This window comes from Alosa alosa, chromosome 5, assembly GCF_017589495.1.
Source record: "Alosa alosa isolate M-15738 ecotype Scorff River chromosome 5, AALO_Geno_1.1, whole genome shotgun sequence".
Classification (NCBI taxonomy): Eukaryota; Metazoa; Chordata; class Actinopteri; order Clupeiformes; family Clupeidae; genus Alosa; species Alosa alosa.
This window is the reverse complement of record NC_063193.1, coordinates 34,370,569-34,396,030: the sequence shown is the minus strand read 5'-3', so window position 1 is coordinate 34,396,030 and position 25,462 is coordinate 34,370,569. Positions and strand designations below refer to the sequence as shown.

Below are 25,462 nucleotides of genomic sequence, written 5' to 3'. Positions count from 1 at the left end.
ATGCGGCCATCACCAAGGAGATCCTGGAGCTGAGGGTGCACTGCGCCAACCACCGATGCCCATGGAGCGGCGTGCTCAGGGACTTTGAGGTGTGTCTGTGTGTGTGTGTGTGTGTACGCTGCCCATGGAGGGGCGTGCTCAGGGACTTTGAGGTACTTTCCTCCAAAAGGTCACCCACTGCTGCTGCTGCTGTCTCTGTGTGTGTGTGCCTGCTGCTTTGTGTTGTGTGAGTTTTGCGGGTTGTAATGTGGATGTGTGTGTGTGTGTGTGTGTGTGTGTGTGTGCTCATGCAGTAATGTGGATGTGTGTGTGTGTGTGTGTGTGTGTGTGTGTGTGTGCTCATGCAGTAATGTGGATGTGTGTGTGTGTGTGTGCTCATGCAGTAATGTGGATGTTCGCTACACAATAACTCAACAGGAGGCTTTAAAATCCTTAATCTGAAATTCCCTGGATGTCTCTCTAGCTTTATTGTAAATGATTGTGCAATTATTTATTATTATTTTTAATTATTTTGGCTTCAGAGCATCACCCACAGTCTTTTCCACCCCTACTGATGTCTCTTAAAAGGGGAGCTGAAGCTCATGCACTGTTGTGCAAGACGTCCCCCTGTACATGTTTAGCTCTTATGCAGAGACGATTACATGACTAAAAATTGTTTTTGTGAAGTGACTAAAAGGTGTTTTCAATTCTTCATCGTCAGTCTGGGTCTCTTAGCAACTTCACTGGAAAGAGCAGAGTGAACAAATCACCTTCCTTCACTAGAAAACAAAGAACTAAACTATAAAGAACTAAACTATAAAGAACTAAACTATAGGGGGAAGCCACAGACTATATAGGGGGAAGCCACAGACTATATAGGGGGAAGCCACAGACTATAAAATAGGAGGCGACACATCGGAAGAGCAGTTGAGGGGGAGGGGGTGGAGTTTTAAGTCCACATGTGAACTCTGCTACTATCGGAGCACCTGTGATGTCATCGTTTTGGGGTTCCACACGACCACAGCGTTTTAGTTGACCAAAACGGGAACTTTTGAAAACTAGTTCTGAGGTGGGAACATTTAAAAAACCCTGTTTTCCTCGTACCGTGTGACCACCCCAAAAGGTTGTTTTAGTGACGACATAGGCCCACCCCTAACCTCTGACACCTCATAGGCCTGAGACTTTCTAATGAGGAGACACAGCACTCAAAAAATACTCCATAGAAATGCATGGGGCTAGTTTGTCACGCCAATATGGCCGTTATCTACACATATCCCACCCCTTCCTCGGCAAAACGTCGACATGTGAATACATTGAGCCAATCATATGGTGTGTTGTGAAGACATCGTGCCAATCATGTGTTGTGATCTCGCCGCTGGAGCAAGATTGGTGTCGTGAAGCCTTGCACACGCAGTTCGACCCAAAGACTGTGCCCGATGAGTGCCCATAAAACTTTGGTATATGGCCGCCGAGTGGAGGGACTTGCCTAAAAGGACTTTGCATAGGCCCACCCCTAACCTCTGACCTCATAGACCCACCCCTAACCTCTGACCTCATAGACCCACCCCTAACCTCTGACACCTCTAACCCAGCTGACACTCATTATAGCATTGCCTAGCAGTACTAGTGTTCATACACAACATGACCTACGATTACACTCAGTAGGCTAAACATCACAAAGCACCCACACACACACACAAACACACCTACACTCACACACACTCACATAAACATGCATACTCACATACACACACACCTCTACATAAACCCCCACATACATACACACACACACACACACACACACACACACATACACACACACACACACAAATACACACACACACACACACACCTCTACACTCACCCCCACATACATACACACACACACACACACACACACGCACAAACACACACACACAAATACACACACACACACACACCACACACACACACACACAAACCACACGCACACACACACTCGCACAAACACACACACACACACACACACCTACACCGACAGATGTCTCTCCAGCAGAGGCCTAGCAGGGGTGTGTCTGCTGAAACGCAGGAGCACAGGAAACTGACTGCTCAATGACAGGGGTGTGTCTGCTGCTTGAGCACAGGAAACTGACTGCTCAATGACACAGCAGCATTATCTTCAAAGTCAGCCGACTTATTTGATTGGTATTTTGGTCCTGCCCCATTTAGCGATGATTGATAAAGACTTAAAGGAGAACTCTGGCCAATGTTAACACAGAGCTCAGCTGATCATGTTCACGGAATACTGTCGGTCGGAAAAAAAACGTATAAAAAAACGGTGTTGTCTGACGCGAGTTAGCTGGCTAGCGGCTAAAGCAGCCAAAGTGCCTACAAGCTGTGCTATGAGGGCATGTACTAAATGGTGCTATGGGAGCATGTACTAAAGCTGTGCTATGAGGGCATGTACTAAAGCTGTGCTATGAGGGCATGTACTAAATGGTGCTATGAGGGCATGTACTAAAGCTGTGCTATGAGGGCATGTACTAAACGGTGCTATGAGGGCATGTACTAAACGGTGCTATGAGGGCATGTACTAAAGCTGTGCTATGAGGGCATGTTCTAAACGGTGCCTTTGTGCCTCCTAACAGACTCAACATGCCATGACAAGTGCTGTGCAGCATGAACAGGGTCCTCACATGACACCGCTGTGCAGGAACAGCAGCTTAGGCTGTCACATAGCAGTATGAATCCTGTGTTTGTAGCCTAGGTTGTCACATAGCAGCATGAATCCTGTGTTTGTAGCCTAGGCTGTCACATAGCAGCATGAATCCTGTGTTTGTAGCCTAGGCTGTCACATAGCAGCATGAATCCTGTGTTTGTAGCCTAGGCTGTCACATAGCAGCATGAATCCTGTGTTTGTAGCCTAGGCTGTCACATAGCAGCATGAATCCTGTGTTTGTAGCCTAGGCTGTCACATAGCAGTATGAATCCTGTGTTTGTAGCCTAGGCTGTCACATAGCAGTATGAATCCTGTGTTTGTAGCCTAGGCTGTCAGCCTACATGTGTCCCTCCATTGCTACCTGTAGCCTAAAGTCCATACTGAAGTCGATCTCATGCCTTTTCACATTTCCCCAGAGACCAAACGTGAAGTTTATGTCCAAAATAAGGATGATTCAGCATTCCAATGTTTCTATATTAATATGAATGACGGTAACAACATGGAAGCTCTAAATGAGAACTGCAGCTGCACTCTACTGAATGGAGCATGGAGGACATGAGATGACAGGGTACATACATAAATGGACTATGGAGGACATGAGATGACAGGGTACATACATAAATGGACTATGGAGGACATGAGATGACAGGGTACATACATAAATAAATGGACTATGGAGAACCACAGATGACAGGGTACAAATAAATGGACTTTGGAGAACAACAGATGACAGGATTAATAAATAAATAAATGGACTTTGGAGAACCACAGATGACAGGATTAATAAATAAATAAATGGAGTATGGAGAACCACAGATGACAGGATTAATAAATAAATAAATGGAGTATGGAGAACCACAGATGACAGGATTAATAAATAAATAAATGGAGTATGGAGAACCACAGATGATAGGATTAATAAATAAATAAATGGAGTATGGAGAACCACAGATGACAGGGTACATACATAACAGCAAAAGGTGTCCGAGTTGTTACAGTCATATTTCCATGTGGTTCTGCACCGATTCTTTTCACATTTTTTTTCGACCGACATTATTCCGTGAACATGATCAACTGTGCTCCGTGTTCAAATTAGGAAGAGTTCTCCTTTAATGCAAGCCAGCGTAAGGATTTATGTGAACTATTGGGGTAATGTGGTCAGCGTAATGATATATATAAAGTATTGGGGTAATGTGGTCAGTTCCCATAATGCAAGCCAGCGTAGGGATCTATATGAAGTATTGGGGTAATGTGGCCAGTTCCCCCACAGTTCCATACTTCTGGACATTCTGGAGACTTTGATGAGGCTCGTTGCTATGAAAACCCGCATCTTATATCTGTCATTTCTCTAGGATGTTCTAGAATGTTTGAATAGATGCATGGAGAGGAACAAGGACATTGTGGAACATGAATCTGCTTCTTCTTCATGAAATATCTATTTGCCATGTCCAGGAAATGGGACAAGTCTCGCTCTCTGTCTTCTAAAGGTCCTTCTAGTAGGCTACTGTGGTCCACTTCTGTGTATGAGTATGTTCTGGACTAAGTCTCTCTCTTTCCCTCTCCCTCTCTCTCCCTCTCCCTCTCTCTCCTTCTCTCTCTCTCTCTCTCCATCTCTCTCCCTCTCTCTCTCTCTCTCTCCCTCTCTCTCTCAGGAGCACCAGACCCAGTGTGATTATGCTCTGATCCCCTGTAACGTGGGCTGTGGACACATGGTGCTGCGGAAGGCTCTGGCCACTCACCTTGAGAAGGGCTGCCCCAAGACCACCTCCTCCTGCCCGGCCTGCTCACAAACACTCACCCTCGCCCAGCTACCGGTAGGATAATCAATCAGTCAATCAACCAACCAATCAACCAATCAGTCAATCTGTCTCTTCTGTCTTCAAGATATCTACCAACCCAGTCAACCCATTTGTCTGTCTATAAATCCACATGGATGCATCACTCCATCAGTCAGTGTGTTAGCATCACTCCATCAGTGGGTTAGTATCACTCCACCAGTCGGTGTGTTTGTATCACTTCAGTCAGTGTGTTAGCATCACTCCATCAGTCAGTGTGTTAGCATCACTCCATCAGTCAGTGTGTTAGCATCACTCCATCAGTCAGTGTGTTAGCATCACTCCATCAGTCAGTGTGTTAGCATCACTCCATCAGTCAGTGTGTTAGCATCACTCCATCAGTCAGTGTGTTAGCATCACTCCATCAGTCAGTGTGTTAGCATCACTCCATCAGTCAGTGTGTTAGCATCACTCCATCAGTCAGTGTGTTAGCATCACTCCATCAGTCAGTGTGTTAGCATCACTCCATCAGTCAGTGTGTTAGCATCACTCCATCAGTCAGTGTGTTAGCATCACTCCATCAGTCAGTGTGTTAGCATCACTCCATCAGTCAGTGTGTTAGCATCACTCCATCAGTCAGTGTGTTAGCATCACTCCATCAGTCAGTGTGTTAGCATCACTCCATCAGTCAGTGTGTTAGCATCACTCCATCAGTCAGTGTGTTAGCATCACTCCATCAGTCAGTGTGTTAGCATCACTCCATCAGTCAGTGTGTTAGCATCACTCCATCAGTCAGTGTGTTAGCATCACTCCATCAGTCAGTGTGTTAGCATACTCCATCAGTGGGTTAGTATCCTCCACCAGTCGGTGTGTTTGTATCACTCCATCAGTCAGTGTGTTAGCATCACTCCATCAGTCAGTGTGTTAGCATCACTCCATCAGTCAGTGTGTTAGCATCACTCCATCAGTCAGTGTGTTAGCATCACTCCATCAGTCAGTGTGTTAGCATCACTCCATCAGTCAGTGTGTTAGCATCACTCCATCAGTAGGTTATTATCCTCCCACCAGTCGGTGTGTTTGTATCACTCCATCAGTCAGTGTGTTAGCATCACTCCATCAGTCAGTGTGTTAGCATCACTCCATCAGTCAGTGTGTTAGCATCACTCCATCAGTCAGTGTGTTAGCATCACTCCATCAGTCAGTGTGTTAGCATCACTCCATCAGTCAGTGTGTTAGCATCACTCCATCAGTCAGTGTGTTAGCATCACTCCATCAGTCAGTGTGTTAGCATCACTCCATCAGTCAGTGTGTTAGCATCACTCCATCAGTCAGTGTGTTAGCATCACTCCATCAGTCAGTGTGTTAGCATCACTCCATCAGTCAGTGTGTTAGCATCACTCCATCAGTCAGTGTGTTAGCATCACTCCATCAGTCAGTGTGTTAGCATCACTCCATCAGTCAGTGTGTTAGCATCACTCCATCAGTCAGTGTGTTAGCATCACTCCATCAGTCAGTGTGTTAGCATCACTCCATCAGTCAGTGTGTTAGCATCACTCCATCAGTCAGTGTGTTAGCATCACTCCATCAGTCAGTGTGTTAGCATCACTCCATCAGTCAGTGTGTTAGCATCACTCCATCAGTCAGTGTGTTAGCATCACTCCATCAGTCAGTGTGTTAGCATCACTCCATCAGTCAGTGTGTTAGCATCACTCCATCAGTCAGTGTGTTAGCATCACTCCATCAGTCAGTGTGTTAGCATCACTCCATCAGTCAGTGTGTTAGCATCACTCCATCAGTCAGTGTGTTAGCATCACTCCATCAGTCAGTGTGTTAGCATCACTCCATCAGTCAGTGTGTTAGCATCACTCCATCAGTCAGTGTGTTAGCATCACTCCATCAGTCAGTGTGTTAGCATCACTCCATCAGTCAGTGTGTTAGCATCACTCCATCAGTCAGTGTGTTAGCATCACTCCATCAGTCAGTGTGTTAGCATCACTCCATCAGTCAGTGTGTTAGCATCACTCCATCAGTCAGTGTGTTAGCATCACTCCATCAGTCAGTGTGTTAGCATCACTCCATCAGTCAGTGTGTTAGCATCACTCCATCAGTCAGTGTGTTAGCATCACTCCATCAGTCAGTGTGTTAGCATCACTCCATCAGTCAGTGTGTTAGCATCACTCCATCAGTCAGTGTGTTAGCATCACTCCATCAGTCAGTGTGTTAGCATCACTCCATCAGTCAGTGTGTTAGCATCACTCCATCAGTCAGTGTGTTAGCATCACTCCATCAGTCAGTGTGTTAGCATCACTCCATCAGTCAGTGTGTTAGCATCACTCCATCAGTCAGTGTGTTAGCATCACTCCATCAGTCAGTGTGTTAGCATCACTCCATCAGTCAGTGTGTTAGCATCACTCCATCAGTCAGTGTGTTAGCATCACTCCATCAGTCAGTGTGTTAGCATCACTCCATCAGTCAGTGTGTTAGCATCACTCCATCAGTCAGTGTGTTAGCATCACTCCATCAGTCAGTGTGTTAGCATCACTCCATCAGTCAGTGTGTTAGCATCACTCCATCAGTCAGTGTGTTAGCATCACTCCATCAGTCAGTGTGTTAGCATCACTCCATCAGTCAGTGTGTTAGCATCACTCCATCAGTCAGTGTGTTAGCATCACTCCATCAGTCAGTGTGTTAGCATCACTCCATCAGTCAGTGTGTTAGCATCACTCCATCAGTCAGTGTGTTAGCATCACTCCATCAGTCAGTGTGTTAGCATCACTCCATCAGTCAGTGTGTTAGCATCACTCCATCAGTCAGTGTGTTAGCATCACTCCATCAGTCAGTGTGTTAGCATCACTCCATCAGTCAGTGTGTTAGCATCACTCCATCAGTCAGTGTGTTAGCATCACTCCATCAGTCAGTGTGTTAGCATCACTCCATCAGTCAGTGTGTTAGCATCACTCCATCAGTCAGTGTGTTAGCATCACTCCATCAGTCAGTGTGTTAGCATCACTCCATCAGTCAGTGTGTTAGCATCACTCCATCAGTCAGTGTGTTAGCATCACTCCATCAGTCAGTGTGTTAGCATCACTCCATCAGTCAGTGTGTTAGCATCACTCCATCAGTCAGTGTGTTAGCATCACTCCATCAGTCAGTGTGTTAGCATCACTCCATCAGTCAGTGTGTTAGCATCACTCCATCAGTCAGTGTGTTAGCATCACTCCATCAGTCAGTGACTCCACTTCAGATCAGTTCACTTCCATTCTGTTCACATCTGGCCTGATCTGCTGGAAGCTTTTTTGTCCAACATGTTCAAAAAGGCCCAGACTCAGTTTATATATTATGTATTATAATGTTATAGTGAATGGAGTTTTACTTGTAGGTTGTTTGATGTGTTGTTTACTCTAAGTAGGTGTATTTCAGTGTTTTAGCTTTTTATTGTGTTGTTTTGGTATGTTTTTCTGTGTTGTTTCAAAGTGTTTAGTTATATTGTAGTGCATTGTGTGTTTCAATGTGTTTTGTTACATTTTGTAAAATTATTTGTATGTTCCATTGTGTTGTGTTGTCCTGTGTCGTAGAGTATTTTTGTATTTTTGTATGTTCCATTGTGTTGTTGTCCTGTGTCGTAGGGTATATTTGTGTGTTCCATGGTGTTGTGTTGTCCTGTGTTGTAGGGTATATTTGTATTTTTGTGTGTTCCATTGTGTTGTGTTGTCCTGTGCCGTAGGGTATTTTTTTATTTTCCATTGTGTTGTGTTGTCCTGTGTCGTGGGGTATATTTAGTGTTCCATTGTGTTGTGTTGTCCTGTGTTGTAGGGTATATAGTGTGTTCCATTGTGTTGTCCTGTGTTGTAGGGTATTTTTTTGTATGTTCCATTGTGTTGTGTTGTCCTGTGTTGTAGGGTATATAGTGTGTTCCATTGTGTTGTCCTGTGTTGTAGGGTATTTTTGTATGTTCCATTGTGTTGTGTTGTCCTGTGTTGTAGGGTATATAGTGTGTTCCATTGTGTTGTCCTGTGTCGTAGGGTATATAGTATGTTCCATTGTGTTGTGTTGTCCCGTGTCGTAGGGTATATTTGTGTGTTCCATTGTGTTGTGTTGTCCTGTGTCGTAGAGTATTTTTGTATGTTCCATTGTCCTGTGTCGTAGGGTATATTTGTGTGTTCTATGGTGTTGTCCTGTGTCGTAGGGTATTTTTGTATGTTCCATTGTGTTGTGTTGTCCTGTGTCGTAGGGTATATAGTGTGTTCCATTGTGTTGTGTTGTCCTGTGTCGTAGGGTATATTTGTGTGTTCCATGGTGTTGTGTTGTCCTGTGTCGTAGGGTATATTTGTGTTCCATGGTGTTGTGTTGTCCTGTGTCGTAGGGTATATAGTGTGTTCCATTGTGTTTATTATTTGTCCTGTGTCGCATGAGGGTATATTGTGTTCCATGGTGTTGTGTTGTCCTATTGTCGTGGGGTATATAGTGTGTTCCATTGTGTTGTGTTGTCCTGTGTGCATGAGGGTATATATTTGTGTGTTCCATGGTGTTGTGTTGTCCTGTGTCGTAGGGTATATTTGTGTGTTCCATGGTGTTGTGTTGTCCTGTGTCGTAGGGTATATTTGTGTGTTCCATGGTGTTGTGTTGTCCTGTGTCGTAGGGCACCACAGAGAAGGTCCGAGAGCATGAGAGCAGCAGTCATGTGTCCCACCTGCAGCTCCTCCTGAGAGCTGTGCAGAGTTTACCCCCGTCAACCTCCACCTCCAGCCAACCCCCCCTGGCCCTCCCCTCACAGCTCTCCAGCCCTGGGGCGGGCAGCCTGGACCCTCTGCTGGAGGTGGATGGCGGGGAGGGTGGCGGTGGGAGGTGTCAGGAGGAGATGTCTCTCGCCCACAGCTTACGGGAGGACCAGGCGGCTGCCGCCGCCGCTGTGGTGGGTCAGCAGCTGGACTCTGTGCAGGAGCGCGTGTGCGTTTTCGAGAACATCATCTCGGCGCTTAGCCGCGAGGTGGAGAAGGCTCAGCTGTGCATGGCCGCGCTGGAGCGAGATCACCACAGCAACCAGGACGTCATCAACTTCCTGGAGGCCAAGGTAAGACGGCTCAGCAGCAGAGTAGAGCAGTAGGCAGCAGTGCTAACTAAGCAGCAGTGCTAACTAAGCAGCAGTGCAAACAGTCTAATGCTAGCTAAGCAGCAGTACAAACACTCTAATGCTAGCTAAATAGGCAGCAGTGTAAACACTCTAATGCTAGCTAAGCAGCAGTGCTAACTAGGCAGGCGTGCAAACACTCTAACACTAAACTAAGTAGGAGTGCAAACACTCTAATGCTAGCTAAGTAGCAGTGCTAACTAGGCAGTGGTGCCAAACTGCTCTAGCGTGGAAACTAAGGGTAGGGGTGCAAAGCGCTCCTAGTGTTGGCTAAGCAGCGGGGTGCTAACTGGGCAACTAACGCTCTACCGAAACAACTGGGTAGTGCAAACGCTCTAACAGCTTAACTAGGCAGGAGTGCTAACACTCTAACGTTAACTAAGTAGGAGTGCAAACACTCTAATGCTAGCTAGGCAGCAGCCAAAAAACACTCTGTGCTAGCTAAGCAGCGGTCGCTAACTAGGTAAACTAAGTGGCAAACACTCCTAAGCGTGAAGCTAAGTAGGGATTACAAAACTTGCTCTAATGTTGGCTAAGCTAGCAGTGCTAAACTGGGCAGGGTGTGCAAAACACTCTAGCGTGAAACTAGGTAGGGTGCAAACCTCTAAGGTTAGCTAAGCAACGGTGCTAACTGGGCAATAACACTCTACCGCTGCAAACACTCTAACTGGGCGAGAGCGATTTTAACTGGGTGGGGTGCTAACACTCTAACGTTAACTAAGTAGGAGTGCAAACACTCTAATGCTAGCTAAGCAGCAGTGCTAACTAGGCAGGTGTGCAAAAACACTCTAGCAGCTAACTGAGCAGGGCTTGGCAAAGGCACTCTACGCTAACTGGGCGGTGCAAACCTCCTAGCAGCTAACTAGGTAGGAGTGCTAACACTCTAACGCTAACTAAGTAGAAGTGCAAACACTCTAATGCTAGCTAAGTAGCAGTGCTAACTAAGCAGCAGTGCAAACACTGTAATGCTAACTAGGCAGGAGTGCAAACACTCTTAATGCTAACTAACGCTAACTGTATACATGCAAACTTTACATCCAAACGCCCATACTTGTCTCACACCACATGATGCCGTTAGTTCATGTACCAGGACTTAGCTCATAGACTGACTTAGCTCTTAACTCAGCATTCCAGCCCTAGCATTTGGTGACAATCTGAGCAGGCCAGGTCACTCTCTGGTCTTCTTCTCCAGGTGAGGTGGGTGGATGATCAAACCATGTGAAGAGAGTCACTTTTATTTGAGCCCTTTTGAGATTCACTGCGGTGCGTTTATTATGGTGTCGGGAGAATGTCCTTTTGAGATTCTCTGCGGTGCGTTTCCATGGCGTCGGGAGAATGTCCTTTTGAGATTCTCTGCGGTGCGTTTCCATGGTCGGGAGAATGCAGAACAGTGTGACCGGTCCACCTTCACCTTCCTACTGCGGGGGAAACTGCTGATTTGGCAAGACCCTTCAAATTAGGGCATGGGCATAGGAGTGTGTGTGTGTGTGTGTGTATCTGTGTGTGTGCGCGCGCAGGGTCGTCACATGGCACACTGAACTGGAAAACTAGATGCCAGTCAGAAGGGCCTCCCGTCTCCCCGTGTCACACACACACGCGCACACACACACACACACACACCGCACACACACACACACACACCAGGGCTCTACACTAACATTTTTTTTTAGAGACTTGCAAAGTAGGAAAAAATTTATGAGCACAGACAAAAATTTGGAAGCACAGTCAGTTCTGTACTTAACACACATAATCCTAACATTATACTGCAGCTAACAGTTAAACATGCCAGTGCACATAATTCTTGAATATTAAGAATGACTGACAACATTTAGGCTACAGGAAACAGGATTTTAAAGATCAGTACCTACTTTCTGTCTGTTCTATTTCCCCTACATTTTGTTAATGTAAAATAATATAATACATTGCCATATTTGCATTTAGCCTGTATATCAATTATCCCACCAAATAGGCTAATTTATTTATTGTGAATCCATCTATAGCTAATCCAAATATGCTTGTGGTGACCTATCTGATTGCATACTGCCCTAATACTACTACTAAAACGGTCCATTTCCTCTTCCACAAAACCCAGCATAGGCTAATCAATGATATGCGATTTTATACTTTTAGTTTTTAATTTGAAATATCTGCATTGAATAAAATGGGAGTTATTACGGGAGGCTTTACTTTTTGTGCGGTTAAATACTGCTTATATTTGCATATTGCAGCCAGTGCATCAACTGGGCTAAAAAGGCATGTTAGGTTACCTTTCCTTCTCTCACTGCATTCTCAGAATCTCATCCTGTTCCTCCTATATACAATGGAATTGATTGGATAGAAGAACTTAATTTCTATTCCAATCTTTGCATCTTGGCTTAGCCTGGGTGTTCCCCATGCTGCCTTCTTGGCCTTGGTTGATTCACGCTGCTAAGGCAGCCTGGAGACTCATGGAGCAAATTTTAGCCTGAGATAGGGAACCAATCACAGAACAGGGGAAAGCAAGGCGATGATGAGCTATGCACAGACGCATTTGATAGACATCGGTGGCACCCAATAAACGGATCTGGGCATTTTTTCAAATCTGAGAAAATGAGCGTTTGGTTCCCAGACCATGTCTCATTGAAGTGGTGGCGCTAGCCAGGCTAATCTTGGCTGGCTAGTCTAACTTTCACTTTTCCTGCACGCTCTTGGATTTGATAGAAGCGACTACTAGCTTGAGTCACAAGCGAAACTGCTAACGTTGATGGGAGGTGTAGTTTTTTTTATCACTGCATTCGCGGCGTGATTCTATGGTTTTGCACCAGTAATGTTTCTCCGATGTTGCGGTGTATTTTGTGAATAAACATTGACATGGTTAGAAGTCGGTCGCACCAGTGCGCCTAAATATTTTTTTGCTTTCATATGACATCATTTTTTACTTTCGCGTATGTGCATCTAGGTGGCCGTCCACAGCGTTATAAACTTAACCTAAATGGTCAGCTGCTGTAAGCTACAATCGATTTTTTTTGTATAATAACATCTCATTTTCAGACTATATTTCAAAGTTTGCCATTCATTTGCATTATTATTATAACATCATTATTTTGTAATTTTTTGGCTAAGACATGCATTCCGTTAGGAATATTGAACATATTTAACATTCTCTAACCATTGTGATTTGAATTGGTGCAGTTTTCAGCACAAAAACTCATTTTTTTATTCTTTTGCTCTTTGCATTGCTCTATGGCAGGGGTCTCAAACTCAAATGAGCTGGGGACCAATTCTATATAGCGTCATCTGATTGGAGGGCCGGCTATTTCTGAAAATACAATGTTCTTTTTTTCAAATACCACACAAACTACAAACAGAAAGTGCAAGTGTTTTTATCTAGTTTTAGACACCTGTGCTAGCAACCTTAATTTATAAATAAAATAATGATAAAATAAATATTAATACAAATGATAAAATAAATGAAAAAACATAAAACAAAGTATGTGTGTGTGTTTCACACCAAATACAAATATTTCCTCTCATTACTTTTTTTTTTTAAACCTGGCAAACTAGGCATCAGGGTTAAGAAAGCCATTGCCAACACCATTGGATTTTTATATCAAACTTTCAAAAGGCCATGGTGAAAGTGGTCAGAGATAAAGTCCTACTGTAAATGTAAAAAAATCTTTGAGTAAAACAAAAGTTTATGAAGGGGTAAATTTACCCATCTAATTTGTCACTGGATGGCAAGCACCTCAAATTATGCACCTTTCAGTAAATACTGGATGAACATATTTAAGCAGGTTTACTTTCCTTTTTTTTCATATTACCCACATAACAAATTAACAGGAAAACACCTAAGATGTATACCAAACACCTAAGATGTTGTGGTTTAGTAATAGATTACTACAATATAGGCCTTTACAATAAAAGTATTCTGGTCAAACAGACAGCAGGGCTAGTAGAAATAGGGCTCTAAAAGAACTACAAAGTCACCCCATAATATGATCACGAACTTCTGGGTACTACAGATTACCCGCGATAGGAACTGTACCACATCCATTCACGGACACTATCATCCGCGATTACCACTGCAACCTCAACCGCTATGTTGGGCGGAGATTAGAAACAAGCATGGTATGCTTAGTGGACACCGTTGTATACACGCTACCTCCATTCACAGGCGTACCGTGAATATCACCGTCATAGCGGTCGATCATAATCTCAAAAGGATATTCTCCTTCAGAATTAGAATAGGTGAATAACATAGCTTACCTAAGACTTCATCACGTGGGAAGTTTTCAACATTTGGTGTGGGCCCTATTTCTGCTTAATTTCTGCTTCAATTTCTGCAACACTATGGCCTGCATCGCTTCCGCGTCATTACATATGCAATACGATGTTGTGTTTCTCGCGTGTAATACAAAGTATTTCCTGAAAACTTTTCTGGCAGCGATTTTGGGTTTGAATCAAGCTCTGGATGTCTTGCACATAGTGGAGCAGAGTAGGCCTACAAATGAGATTTGTCACCGTACCTGGATCTATCGTCTATTTTAATCAGTATTGTTGTTTGTCGCAATTAATAGCCTCAAGGGCCGGATTGCATTATTATTTTGTCATACGTCGCGGGCCGGAATTAGGCAGGACCAAATCCGGCCCGCGGGCCGGGTGTTTGAGACCACTGCTCTATGGTGCTTTCTGCCTCTTGGTTGAGCACGCATGTTTTCGTGACGTTGCATAGAAATCCATGTATAATGGCCGCCATTATGTCCGCCCCATAGACGGCACCAGAGCCAAGCGTTAACGTATGCTAACCAAGGGGGCAGGCGAATTCCCGGAAGTAGAAGAATCGACGTAGGCTGGAGGGACCACCTCTCTGCTAACTCCCATAGAAGCCCATTCATTCTAGGATTTTTTTGAAATACCATAACTTCATATAACATATATCCTGTGCCGATATTGTAGCTTCTGTGTAATCCACATAAACACTACAAAGGCAAAACAGACTCCACTACCTCGTCCGTAACGTTGGTTACCCGTAAGAAGAATGGTTAGCTTGTTCGGTTGGAGGGAAGCTAGCTTTGACGTAATCTCTTTTTCGGCCGTAGGGAGATAACCCGTATTGTTTGGATAAGAAGCTCAGTCCACCTTACTGTCTATGACGGTAACTCATAAGCAAAACCTAGCATACACGACCGTATGTTAAGGTAAAGCATTACACAGAGGCAACCTAATAATAATAAAAAAGTAAACCTAATTTAAAAAAAACCGGCAGTAATCATTTCAGAGGTTTTCAATGGATTGACCGTAGGTCGGAAAAGTGGAAAGAAGATTAGCTTCAAGGCTATAACTTTGTTTTGTTTTAGCATGACTGTTTTTGAAGATCATCATGTATGGTAGCTTCAACATTAACACGACTTGGTGAGGATGATATTAATAACAATACATAAATAAATGTTTAACTTTGATGACTTTGAAGGCGAAGGAAGTGTGAGAAGAATTTCTGTGTAGCCTATCTATCATATGAGTTATGAGTTCTATGGCTAACTCACGAAGTTAAGTGTGAGTCTGCGCAGTAGCCTACTGGGGGGACCAACTGAAAAATCGTTCTATTTGACTCAGTGCCCTCCCATTGAAAACAACGGAGTCTGTTCGTCCATTTCTTTTACTGTCTATGATGCTAACCAGTGCACATCGAGAAGGGCAATGTGCTGGCGGGGTGTTGCTATTTCCAGGGTTCGTACAGGTGCTTGAAATCCTTGAAAATGCTTGAATTTTAATGTTGCGTTTTCAAGGTTTGAAAAGTGCTTGCATTTCGGATAAAGTGCTTGAAAATGCTTAAAATTGTAAGTGTATTTCTTTTGACACAAATAGCTATCTGACGGAATAGTTAGCTTATTAGATGCAGAACGTCGGAGAGTTTAAAATTAAAACTTCTCTGCCATGGTCCTCGGTTGCGCACCGATCTGCGTAGGCTATGTGACTGATCTGCCAGACAGTCTGCTTTCATGCGTGACAACGCCCCCCCTGCACACAGTCGATCAACATGAAGTGAGGTTGCCGTTTCAATGAGCGTTGGTTAGAAAACAGCTATTTCGGACAGCTGAACAGAAATCATGTAGGCCTAGGGTTTTACAGATGCATTGCTAGCTAGGTCGCCATTAAAGCTAACATATTATTGAATAGGCTACTTAGCTCCAATCATTGGAAGACAAGGAAAAAGTTAGGTTGAAGAGGGAGACGAAACTTTATGGCATGTGAATGCAAAACCGAACCAGTCATGTCTATGGCCGTATCTACCATAGAGGTCACCTTTCTTTCTTCAAATTTCGTTTTATTCATTAACTAAAAATAGCCGACAAGACAATTATCCTTGCATCAACGCAGCGTCATGCCCCCGGACACCCATAGTATTTTGCCCATAGTATTTCGCGGGGGGCAACATTTCTATCAACACCCATGACCTCTGTATTTGAATCCTGGCTAGGTCATGTCAAACTTCAGCTCAGTTTTGTGGTTTAGTGCTTATAGGCCCTAACCTGACAATAGCCAGATGAATGTCGTTCCGCTTAGCTCCGCCTAGCTTCACTCACATCCATCTGGGACCTCTTCCATTGAGAGTGATTTCTACTTTATGGTTCAGCCAATCAGGACGCAGGGCGGGAGTTTCATAGATGTGACATAGCGTAGAAGCGTAGCGTTTTGGCAAGAAGTTAAATTTATCCAATTATATGACAACTCAGTCATCTTTACGTCACCCAACGTCACATCTCCGCATCACTAGCCTACTGGTTGGTAGCTCATGATAACAGATGTAGGCCTGTCTGTATGCCGTTGTAGGCAAGAAAGAGACATAATGAGTCTTGACTGTCATGAAAGAGCAGCCTTAACATTAGTTTGAGTTCACATATTCAGCAAAGAATAGTTATTTGTTGGGTGATTATTTTCTTTTCTTATTTTATTTATTTTTTTAATGTTTTTTTTTTTTGGTATATTGACTCAGCCAGTTAGATAGCAAGCAAAGTCTACTTCCAGACAGGTGACACATTTTAAGTTTTCCTTTAATTTCTTTTCCTGCTATTAAGAAACACAATTTTGTCTGTTAAAACCATCTTTAAATGATAAAAAAGTGAAAATCATTTTGAGTTAGTATATTCGTATAATGTAATTTGCCACTGCTGTAAAGTGCTGGAAAAGCTTGAAAATTGACCTTGAAAGTGCTTGAAAAGTGCTTGAATTTGATCTTGGAATAGGTGTACTAACCCTGTATTTCAATAATGAATTTCACAGGTCCTACTTTTTGTGATGCATTCTTTCAAAGCTGCCATCAGCATGGCTGGTTAGAGAGATGATGTGTGTGTGAGAGAGAGGGTAGGTGAAGAGAGTGAAATGTCTGTCTGACACCTTGGCTGAGTTCTGGCCTGTTAGTTCAGAATGAGGTTCCATGCAGCAAATCAGACAGAAGAAATCTTGTGAAAAAGCAGAACCACAGTACCGTGGCGTTCCCACGCAGTCACCTTGCACAACCGACATTCATCCATCCAGCTCTCAGAGAAGAAAGGGTGGCCTCTGTTTTCAAAAGGCATCTCTCTCTCTCTGTTTCTCTCTCTCACTTTCTCTTTCTCTCTCTCTGTCTCTCTCTCTCTCTCATCTAACATATGTTGCCATGCTGGGCTTAATCTATTCATCTCATCCTAGTGCTAGCACGCTAGGAGAAACACGAACGTGTTAGAAAGCAATCATTACATTCCCTCAGCTTTTGTGTTATTGTAGTTCTTATCAGACTGCATGAGGGCTGTAAACATGGCCGTACTCAATATCATTCATGCGCCATATCATCTGTGGAACAAAGGAGAGGAAACACACAAGAGAAGAAAATGGATTCATTTATCTCAGTGGAAAACAGCGTCTGAGTGAGACGCGCATTGTTGTTATCGATAAAAACGAGCTCCGTTTACCTCAAATGCACACAGGTCACATGGTCACCATTAACACCACGCCTGCCCTGGCTCCATGAAAAGAGCGTGTGTAAGGTGTGTGGGTTAGCTGTGTTTGTGTGTGTGCATGTGTGAGGTGTGTGTGTGTGTTTGTGTGTGTGCGTGTGTGAGGTGTGTGTGTGTGTGTGTGTGAAAGTGTGTATATTCCTCCTAGTTTGTAGATTGTGGGCCAACAGCAGTAGTTGACATGTGTGTTTCTCTCTGTGTGTGTGCGTGCGTGCATGTGTGTGTGTGTACGATATGTGTGTGCGTGCATGTGTGTGTGTGTGTGTGTGTTTGTGTACGGTATTTGTGTGTGTGTGTGTGTTGTGCATTCCCCCTTGCTTTAGATAGCAGAGCAGCAGCAGCGTCTGGTGATGAAAGAGGGGCTCGTTAGCGCCCTCCAGCTGCGGGTGAGTGCACTGCAGGAGGTCTCCTATGACGGCACCTTCCTCTGGCGGGTCCCCGACATCAACCAGAAGCTGCAGGAGGCCGCCCAGGGACAGAGGAGTAGCCTCTACTCTCCAGGTAGGACACACACACACACACACACACACACACACACACATGCACACACACACACACACACACACACACACATGCACACACACACACGCACACACACACACACACACACACGCACATGCACAGAGTCTACACCAGCAATATCTTGACAGTCAGGAGGAAGATGCTTACATTAAATAAAATGAGTTTCATTTGCTATACACTCATATTCTCTCTAACTCTGTCTCTCTCTCAGTCACACACACACACGCACACACACTTCAGACCTTCATACTGCATTGTTGTGGTGCAGAGCTGTGTGTTACTGCACTAATAACCTGCAAACGCATAGTACAGTGTTGCTATAGAGTACCGAAGTGTGCCGTTCCGTTTCCATGACGACAGAATCACTGGATCTAAACAAACTTTCGAAGTGGCTTAAACAGCATTAAATGTAGACATGTGGCACCATTTCTAGCTAATAAATGGTTTTAAATGTAGGCTGCTAGGCAGTAGCTTAGCCACATAACACGGATTCCCTGGCAGGTGTAATAGAAAGAAACCAAATTCCAGTGGATATTTCACGTCTTCTCAAAGTCTGGCGGCTGTTAAGAGTGACGTTTTTTGCCAAAAAAATAAAGCCAAGACACGTCCGTGAATTTAAGGATTTTAACTGCATGCTGTGAAGTTACATGCAGGTCTCTTTTACGGAGGAAACCCATGCTAAAATAAAACTCTGCAGTCACAAATTTGATTGTGTTGGTATGAATATATGTTGTAGTATGTGATTCCTACAGTGTAAAAAAAATATACTAACGTCTTGGAAACGTTGTAAAGTTATTTAAATAGATTAATAAAGCCACCGCTATGGTGACTACTATGGTTAGATTGATTTGTTTAGATCCAGTGAAGTTGCTGCCTTGACAACGCTACGTCATGACTTCGCTTCTCTATTGTCCAGCGTTCTACATGTCCAGGTATGGCTTTAAGGTGTGTACTGTGTTGCTATTGTCCATGCATGGCTTTAAGGTGTGTACTGTGTTGCTATTGTCCAGCGTTCTACACGTCCAGGTACGGCTTTAAGGTGTGTCTGCGGCTCTACCTGAATGGAGACGGCGTCGGACGGGGGACCCACATCTCGCTCTTCTTCGTCATCATGAGGGGCGAGTACGATGCCCTGCTCACCTGGCCCTTCCGACACAAGGTGAGTGTCATCCTCACCAGTGCAAAAACACTATAGGCCTTCTACTACCCTGCCTTACTCACCAGGGCAAAAGCCTTAGAGTATAGGCCTTCTACTACCCTGCCTTACTCACCAGGGCAAAAGCCTTAGAGTATAGGCCTTCTACTACCGTCGTCTTGGACCTACTACTAGCAAGTGCAAAAGTCTTACTTGCAAATCAAAAGCCTTGAAGTACATACTATAACTTAAATTCAATGAGTATGTCACTGCCATTCAGAAACGTGCACAACAAAGATTATATGTTATAATGTGCACAACAAAGATTGTGTGTGTGTGTGAGTGAGAGCCCCCGCTGCTGCTACTCTACAAAAGTACCCCCCCGCTGTGCTGCTCCCCCTGTACCCCCCGCTGTGCTGCTCCCCCTGTACCCCCCGCTGTGCTGCTCCCCCTTTTTCTCAATGCTAACCATCACCTGCAAAAACACACACACACACACTGCCACCATGATCACCTGCAAAAACACACACACACACTGCCACCATGATCACCTGCAAAAACACACACACACACACACTGCCACCATGATCACCTGCAAAACACACACACACACACTGCCACCATGATCACCTGCAAAAACACACACACACACTGCCACCATGATCACCTGCAAAACACACACACACACACACACTGCCACCATGATCACCTGCAAAACACACACACACACACACACTGCCACCATGATCACCTGCAAAAAAACACACACACACACTGCCACCATGATAATCAGCCTCCCCACTCCCAGCCTATCAGACATAAATGACATCACACGCCTAGCACGCACAATAGCCGCTGACACAGACCAGCCTCTGAACCAAGTGTCCACACTGTTTCCATCCGGCTGCAGATACAGAGCGCTGAACTGGACACAAGACCTATCCACTACTACCAGAAGCCGTGGGGCAACCGTGGCCTACTGGTTAGCGCTTCGGACTTGTAACCGGATGGTTGCCCCGACCAGTTGGCACGGCTAACCCCTCACTGCTCCCCGAGCACCGCTGTTGTTGCAGGCAGCTCACTGCTCTGGGATTAGTGTGTGCTTCACCTCACTGTGTGTTCACTAATTCACTAATTCACTACACTAACCCTAGGAAATTGGGATAAATGCAGAGACCCAATTTCCCTCACGAGAGCAAAAGAGTATATATACTATCACAGTGCTGACCAAACGTATGTAGCGTTGCCCCCACTACCATCACAGTACTGACCAAACGTACGTAGCGTTGCCCCCACTACCATCACAGTACTGACCAAACGTATGTAGCGTTGCCCCCACCACCATCACAGTACTGACCAAACGTATGTAGCGTTGCCCCCACTACCATCACAGTACTGACCAAACGTACGTAGCGTTGCCCCCACCACCATCACAGTACTGACCAAACGTACGTAGCGTTGCCCCCACCACCATCACAGTACTGACCAAACGTATGTAGCGTTGCCCCCACCACCATCACAGTACTGACCAAACGTATGTAGCGTTGCCCCCACCACCCCTGTCTGTTCTGTGGACTTGTGTCTGAAGGAAGTGGTACGTTCCTCCGTCTGTGTCTGAAGGATATAAGACACAGACCTTCGATTTCCAAAGGGGCATCACGGCCAACACAAGGGGCCATGGCCGTCTGGCCGCCGTGAAATTCCCACCCTGCATACTTTGATAATACAGTAGATGCAGAAATTACAATGTGCTGTTTCAAATTCAGTGTCACATTTTATTGTGCACTTTTTTAACATGTCACGGCATACTCTCTGCTTGAGGCTAAGATTGTGTTTCTCTAGTGTATTGTGTTTAAACTGCTAAGATTGTGTTTAACTAGTGTATTGTGTTTAAACTGCTAAGATTGTGTTTAACTAGTGTATTGTGTTTAAACTGCTAAGATTGTGTTTAACTAGTGTATTGTGTTTAAACTGCGAAGTGCCTGCACTGTCGGCAAACTTTGTGTTCCCAAAAGTTAGGGTAGCGACTGCAACATTCGCAGCTCATGGAGTTTGTCTCCTTACAGTACCTCAACCAGCTGAATTCTCGCAGCCAGTCTTCCCGAAAATGGGGGGTTGGGGCCTTTTTGGCCACACTAACCTCTGACTCTGACTCATCATCCGACTGTGACTCTAGACTCTGGTACTAGCACACTAGCTGCAGGTCGGAAGAACGAGTCTGTTCGCTTGCTCATTGTTCAGACGCACGTAGCAGGTTGTGATACCCGTCTCCTTCCCACAGACGTTTACAGTATGTGTGCTCGATTATCTCTAGGACCCTCCTCCTCCACACATTAGCCACTCAGAGGCCATTCCTTATCCTTCTCACACTCATTGGCCTGCCACAGATAGACTCCAGATTCATTGGCGCGCCCTTTCCACATTTAACGTGTAAAAAAAAAAGGAACTAATTTACTGGTCGCACATGTGCGACTGGATGTAAAATTCAGTCACACACTCAAATTTTGGTCACAAAATGCAACCATTTGGTCGCAGTCTGGAGCCCTGATTACATATGGGGATGTGATATACAGTATGTTACATATGGGGATGTGATATATGTTACATATGGGGATGTGATATATGTTACTTATGGATATGTGATATATGTTACATATGGGGATGTGATATACAGTATGTTACATATGGGGATGTGATATATGTTACATATGGGGATGTGATATACAGTATGTTACATATGGAGATGTGATATGTTACATATGGGAATGTGATATACAGTATGTTACATATGGGGATGTGATATACAGTATGTTACATATGGAGATGTGATATATGTTACATATGGAGATGTGATATGTTACATATGTACAGTATGTTACATATGGGGATGTGATATATGTTACATATGGGGATGTGATATACAGTATGTTACATATGGGGATGTGATATACAGTATGTTACATATGGGGATGTGATATATGTTACATATGGGGATGTGATATACAGTATGTTACATATGGGGATGTGATATACAGTATGTTACATATGGAGATGTGATATGTTACATATGGGGATGTGATATACAGTATGTTACATATGGAGATGTGATATGTTACATATGGGAATGTGATATATAGTATGTTACATATGGGGATGTGATATAGTACAGTATGTTACATATGGGGATGTGATATACAGTATGTTACATATGGGGATGTGATATATGTTACATATGGGAATGTGATATATGTTACATATGGGGATGTGCTATACAGTATGTTACATATGGAGATGTGATATGTTACATATGGGAATGTGATATACAGTATGTTACATATGGGGATGTGATATATGTTACATATGGGAATGTGATATATGTTACATTGGGGATGTGATAAGTATAGTATATAAGCATATATACTCTTTTGATCCTGTGAGGGAAATTTGGTCTCTGCATTTATCCCAATCCGTGAATTAGTGAAACACACTCAGCACACAGTAAACAGTCAGTGAGGTGAAGCACACACTAATCCTGGCGCAGTGAGCTGCCTGCAACAACGGCGGCAGTGAGGGGTTAGGTGCCTTGCTCAAGGGCAGTTCAGCCGTGCCTACTGGTCGGGGTTCGAACCGACAACCCTCCGGTTGCAAGTCTGAAGCGTAACCAGTAGGCCACGGCTGCCCCTATGTTACATATGGGGATGTGACATATGTTACATATGGGGATGCGATATACAGTATGTTACATATGGGGATGTGATATACAGTATGTTACACATGGGGATGTGATATACAGTATGTTACATATGGGGAAATCAAAAATCTAGAATCTAAAAATATTAGAATAAAACATTTATTATACAGAACTGTCGACCTGAAATGAGCTCTAATTAGCTAGTTAAAGCTGCAGTTGGCAAGATTATTTTGATCATATTCACTGAAACCGACACTATGCTCCGACAGCATAACATAAATCAGCCGGTTCTAGAAAAAAAATGCACTTCTACGTCCACCTAGAGCCTGATATTTGTTTTGCAAAAAACCACAGCTCCCGGTTCTTCTGGTCCAATCAGAGCAGGGCTGTGTGAGGTCTGACTGTCAATCACAGTCTGGTGCGCACTGACGAGCACAAACTCGATGAGAGGGTGCTTGTGGTAGTGGGGGAGGGGCATGAGATTTGTAAACATTCAAAGTCCCCTCAAACTGTCAGACTTGCCAACTGCAGCTTTAAGTCCAAACACAATGTTTCCTGAAATGAGCTCTAGTTAATGTTTCCTGAACTCTAATTAGCTAGTTAATGTTTCTGAGCTTTTAATCTCTCTGTCTGGGCAGGGCATTGGACTTTTCTATGACATTCTATGTTTTTTTAGATGCACCTGTATGTGCTTTTGTGTGTTTCATGTTATATGTGTTATATGTAAGACAGGTGTCACTTGCGCTCAAGCCTTATCGGTGCTCACAGTCCAGGACTAAAGAGTCAGAAAGACTGGCTGGGCCACTTCAGAGAGACTAAACCCAGGGATGACCGGAGCACTCAGAGAACATTTAAACTTTTTTTAGAATTGTGCACCTTAATAAAAAAGGTTTAAACGTTCTCTGAGTGCTCCGGTCATCCCTGTATGTGTTATATGTGTGTGTGTGTTATATATGTGTGTGTGTGTGTGTTATAAGCCTTTTCGCTGACATATTGTCAGGTGAGAGAGTTACCAGTGTGCTTTCAGCTTCATCTCTTGCCTTCACCCTCATGTTCAGGATTTCAGGAAGGTGCAAATTAAATGGCTACAGGCTTCCCATTAGGTAACTGAAGATCTGTAAAACATCCTGTTTTTTTAACCAAATGCACAAAGCACTATAATTACCTTCATTGCAGACACAAGGCAGACACAATTTCCATGTGTTTTTACAGTATGCCAGTGTTCTGTATCAAACAAACTAATCAACTCCGTCATCATTATTCCAGGTTCTTCTGCCTGGGGGCTGATCCTCTCCCTAACTGAGTTTGTCTCCGTTAATCCCTCCATTCACCCAGATTAGGAGTGTCTCGGTATACCGTCCGCCTAGATTAGGAGTGTCTCGATATACCGTCCACCTAGTGTCTCGTTATACCGTCCGGTATCGACAAATATCTATAATATGTTAATAACACAAATATGATAGTATCATAAATATATTTTATTCATCTGGTTGCCTTTTCCTTATCCATTAACTGTTCCCTAGGTCACATTCTTTCTTATCCATTAACTGTTCCCATAGGTCACGTTCTTCCTGATAGACCAGAACCAGAGGGAACACGTTCTGGATGCGTTCCGACCCGACCTGTCCTCCGCGTCCTTCAAGCGGCCCACTTCAGACATGAATGTGGCCAGTGGCTGCCCCTGCTTCTGCCCGCTGAGCAAGCTGTCCTCGCCCAAATACGCGTACTGCAAGGGGAACACACTCTTCGTCAAATGCGTTGTGGACACCTCTTCCTAAGGATGGGATCAGAACCTCCTCCCGAACGGAACCAGACCCAGAACACAGCTGGCTTGATAACAGACCCGACCCCGGCTTCAGAACCCAGAACTGCCCCAAACAGCGTATTTCCCTAAAACTTTGTTGTGCTAATTAATTGACCTCTGGTAGATGAACAACACAACAGATCAAAAAGATTAATTTTGTAGAACTATAGTTTATATAGGTCACACAGATAAAAAAGACTACAATCATTTTGTAATACTATAGTTTGTGTATGCCAAACCATAGGTTTAGGGAAACAGGCCAAATCTGTTCAAAAGTCACACTAGGAGGTCATACTAAATAATTACATTACATTTCTCTGAAACCCCCCTAGAGCCCTTTCATTTGAGAATGACTCACTTCATTTAATTTGAAAATGGTCCATGCAAAAGTATTCTGAATATTCCTGTAGAAATCACCTGAAAGCTTTCAAGGGTTTTTGTTTCATACACGCTCAATAAATGGTTTCACTGTGAGTTGGAATAAGATTACAGGCAGCTGCTATCTTACCAAGGGGATTTCTGACAATGTGATGAACTTTTACTTTCTTTGCCACAGTACAGATTTACAGGTTTTTTTATATGTTTGTATCAGGACAACTTTGTATGATGTAAAGCTTTGTACTTGCAATTTCATTTTCTGTGTTATTTATTCAATTGTTCAAAGGCACACCATGATAATAAAATGATATTAATGTGCTGAGATATGTCCTGCAAAGTTTGTCACCCTCCATCAACACACACACAAGTCAATTTGTGA

The 25,462-nt window shown here is 43.9% G+C and overlaps 1 protein-coding gene across 1 annotated transcript in view; it reads left to right on the top strand.

Moving 5' to 3' along the window:
• The window catches only part of traf1 (TNF receptor-associated factor 1), a 29,783-nt gene extending 4,382 nt beyond the window's left edge, over positions 1–25,401 (top strand). Inside the window, exons 3-10 of the mRNA XM_048244575.1 lie at positions 1–89; positions 4,330–4,494; positions 8,564–8,572; positions 8,773–8,811; positions 9,092–9,523; positions 17,877–18,054; positions 19,086–19,234; positions 24,461–25,401. The exon at positions 1–89 is cut by the window's left edge and continues 10 nt beyond it. Coding sequence (XP_048100532.1) covers positions 1–89; positions 4,330–4,494; positions 8,564–8,572; positions 8,773–8,811; positions 9,092–9,523; positions 17,877–18,054; positions 19,086–19,234; positions 24,461–24,679 — 1,280 coding nt within the window. The 3' untranslated portion in view covers positions 24,680–25,401. The remainder of the gene's footprint in view (positions 90–4,329; positions 4,495–8,563; positions 8,573–8,772; positions 8,812–9,091; positions 9,524–17,876; positions 18,055–19,085; positions 19,235–24,460) is intronic.
• Positions 25,402–25,462: the final 61 nt, after the last annotated feature.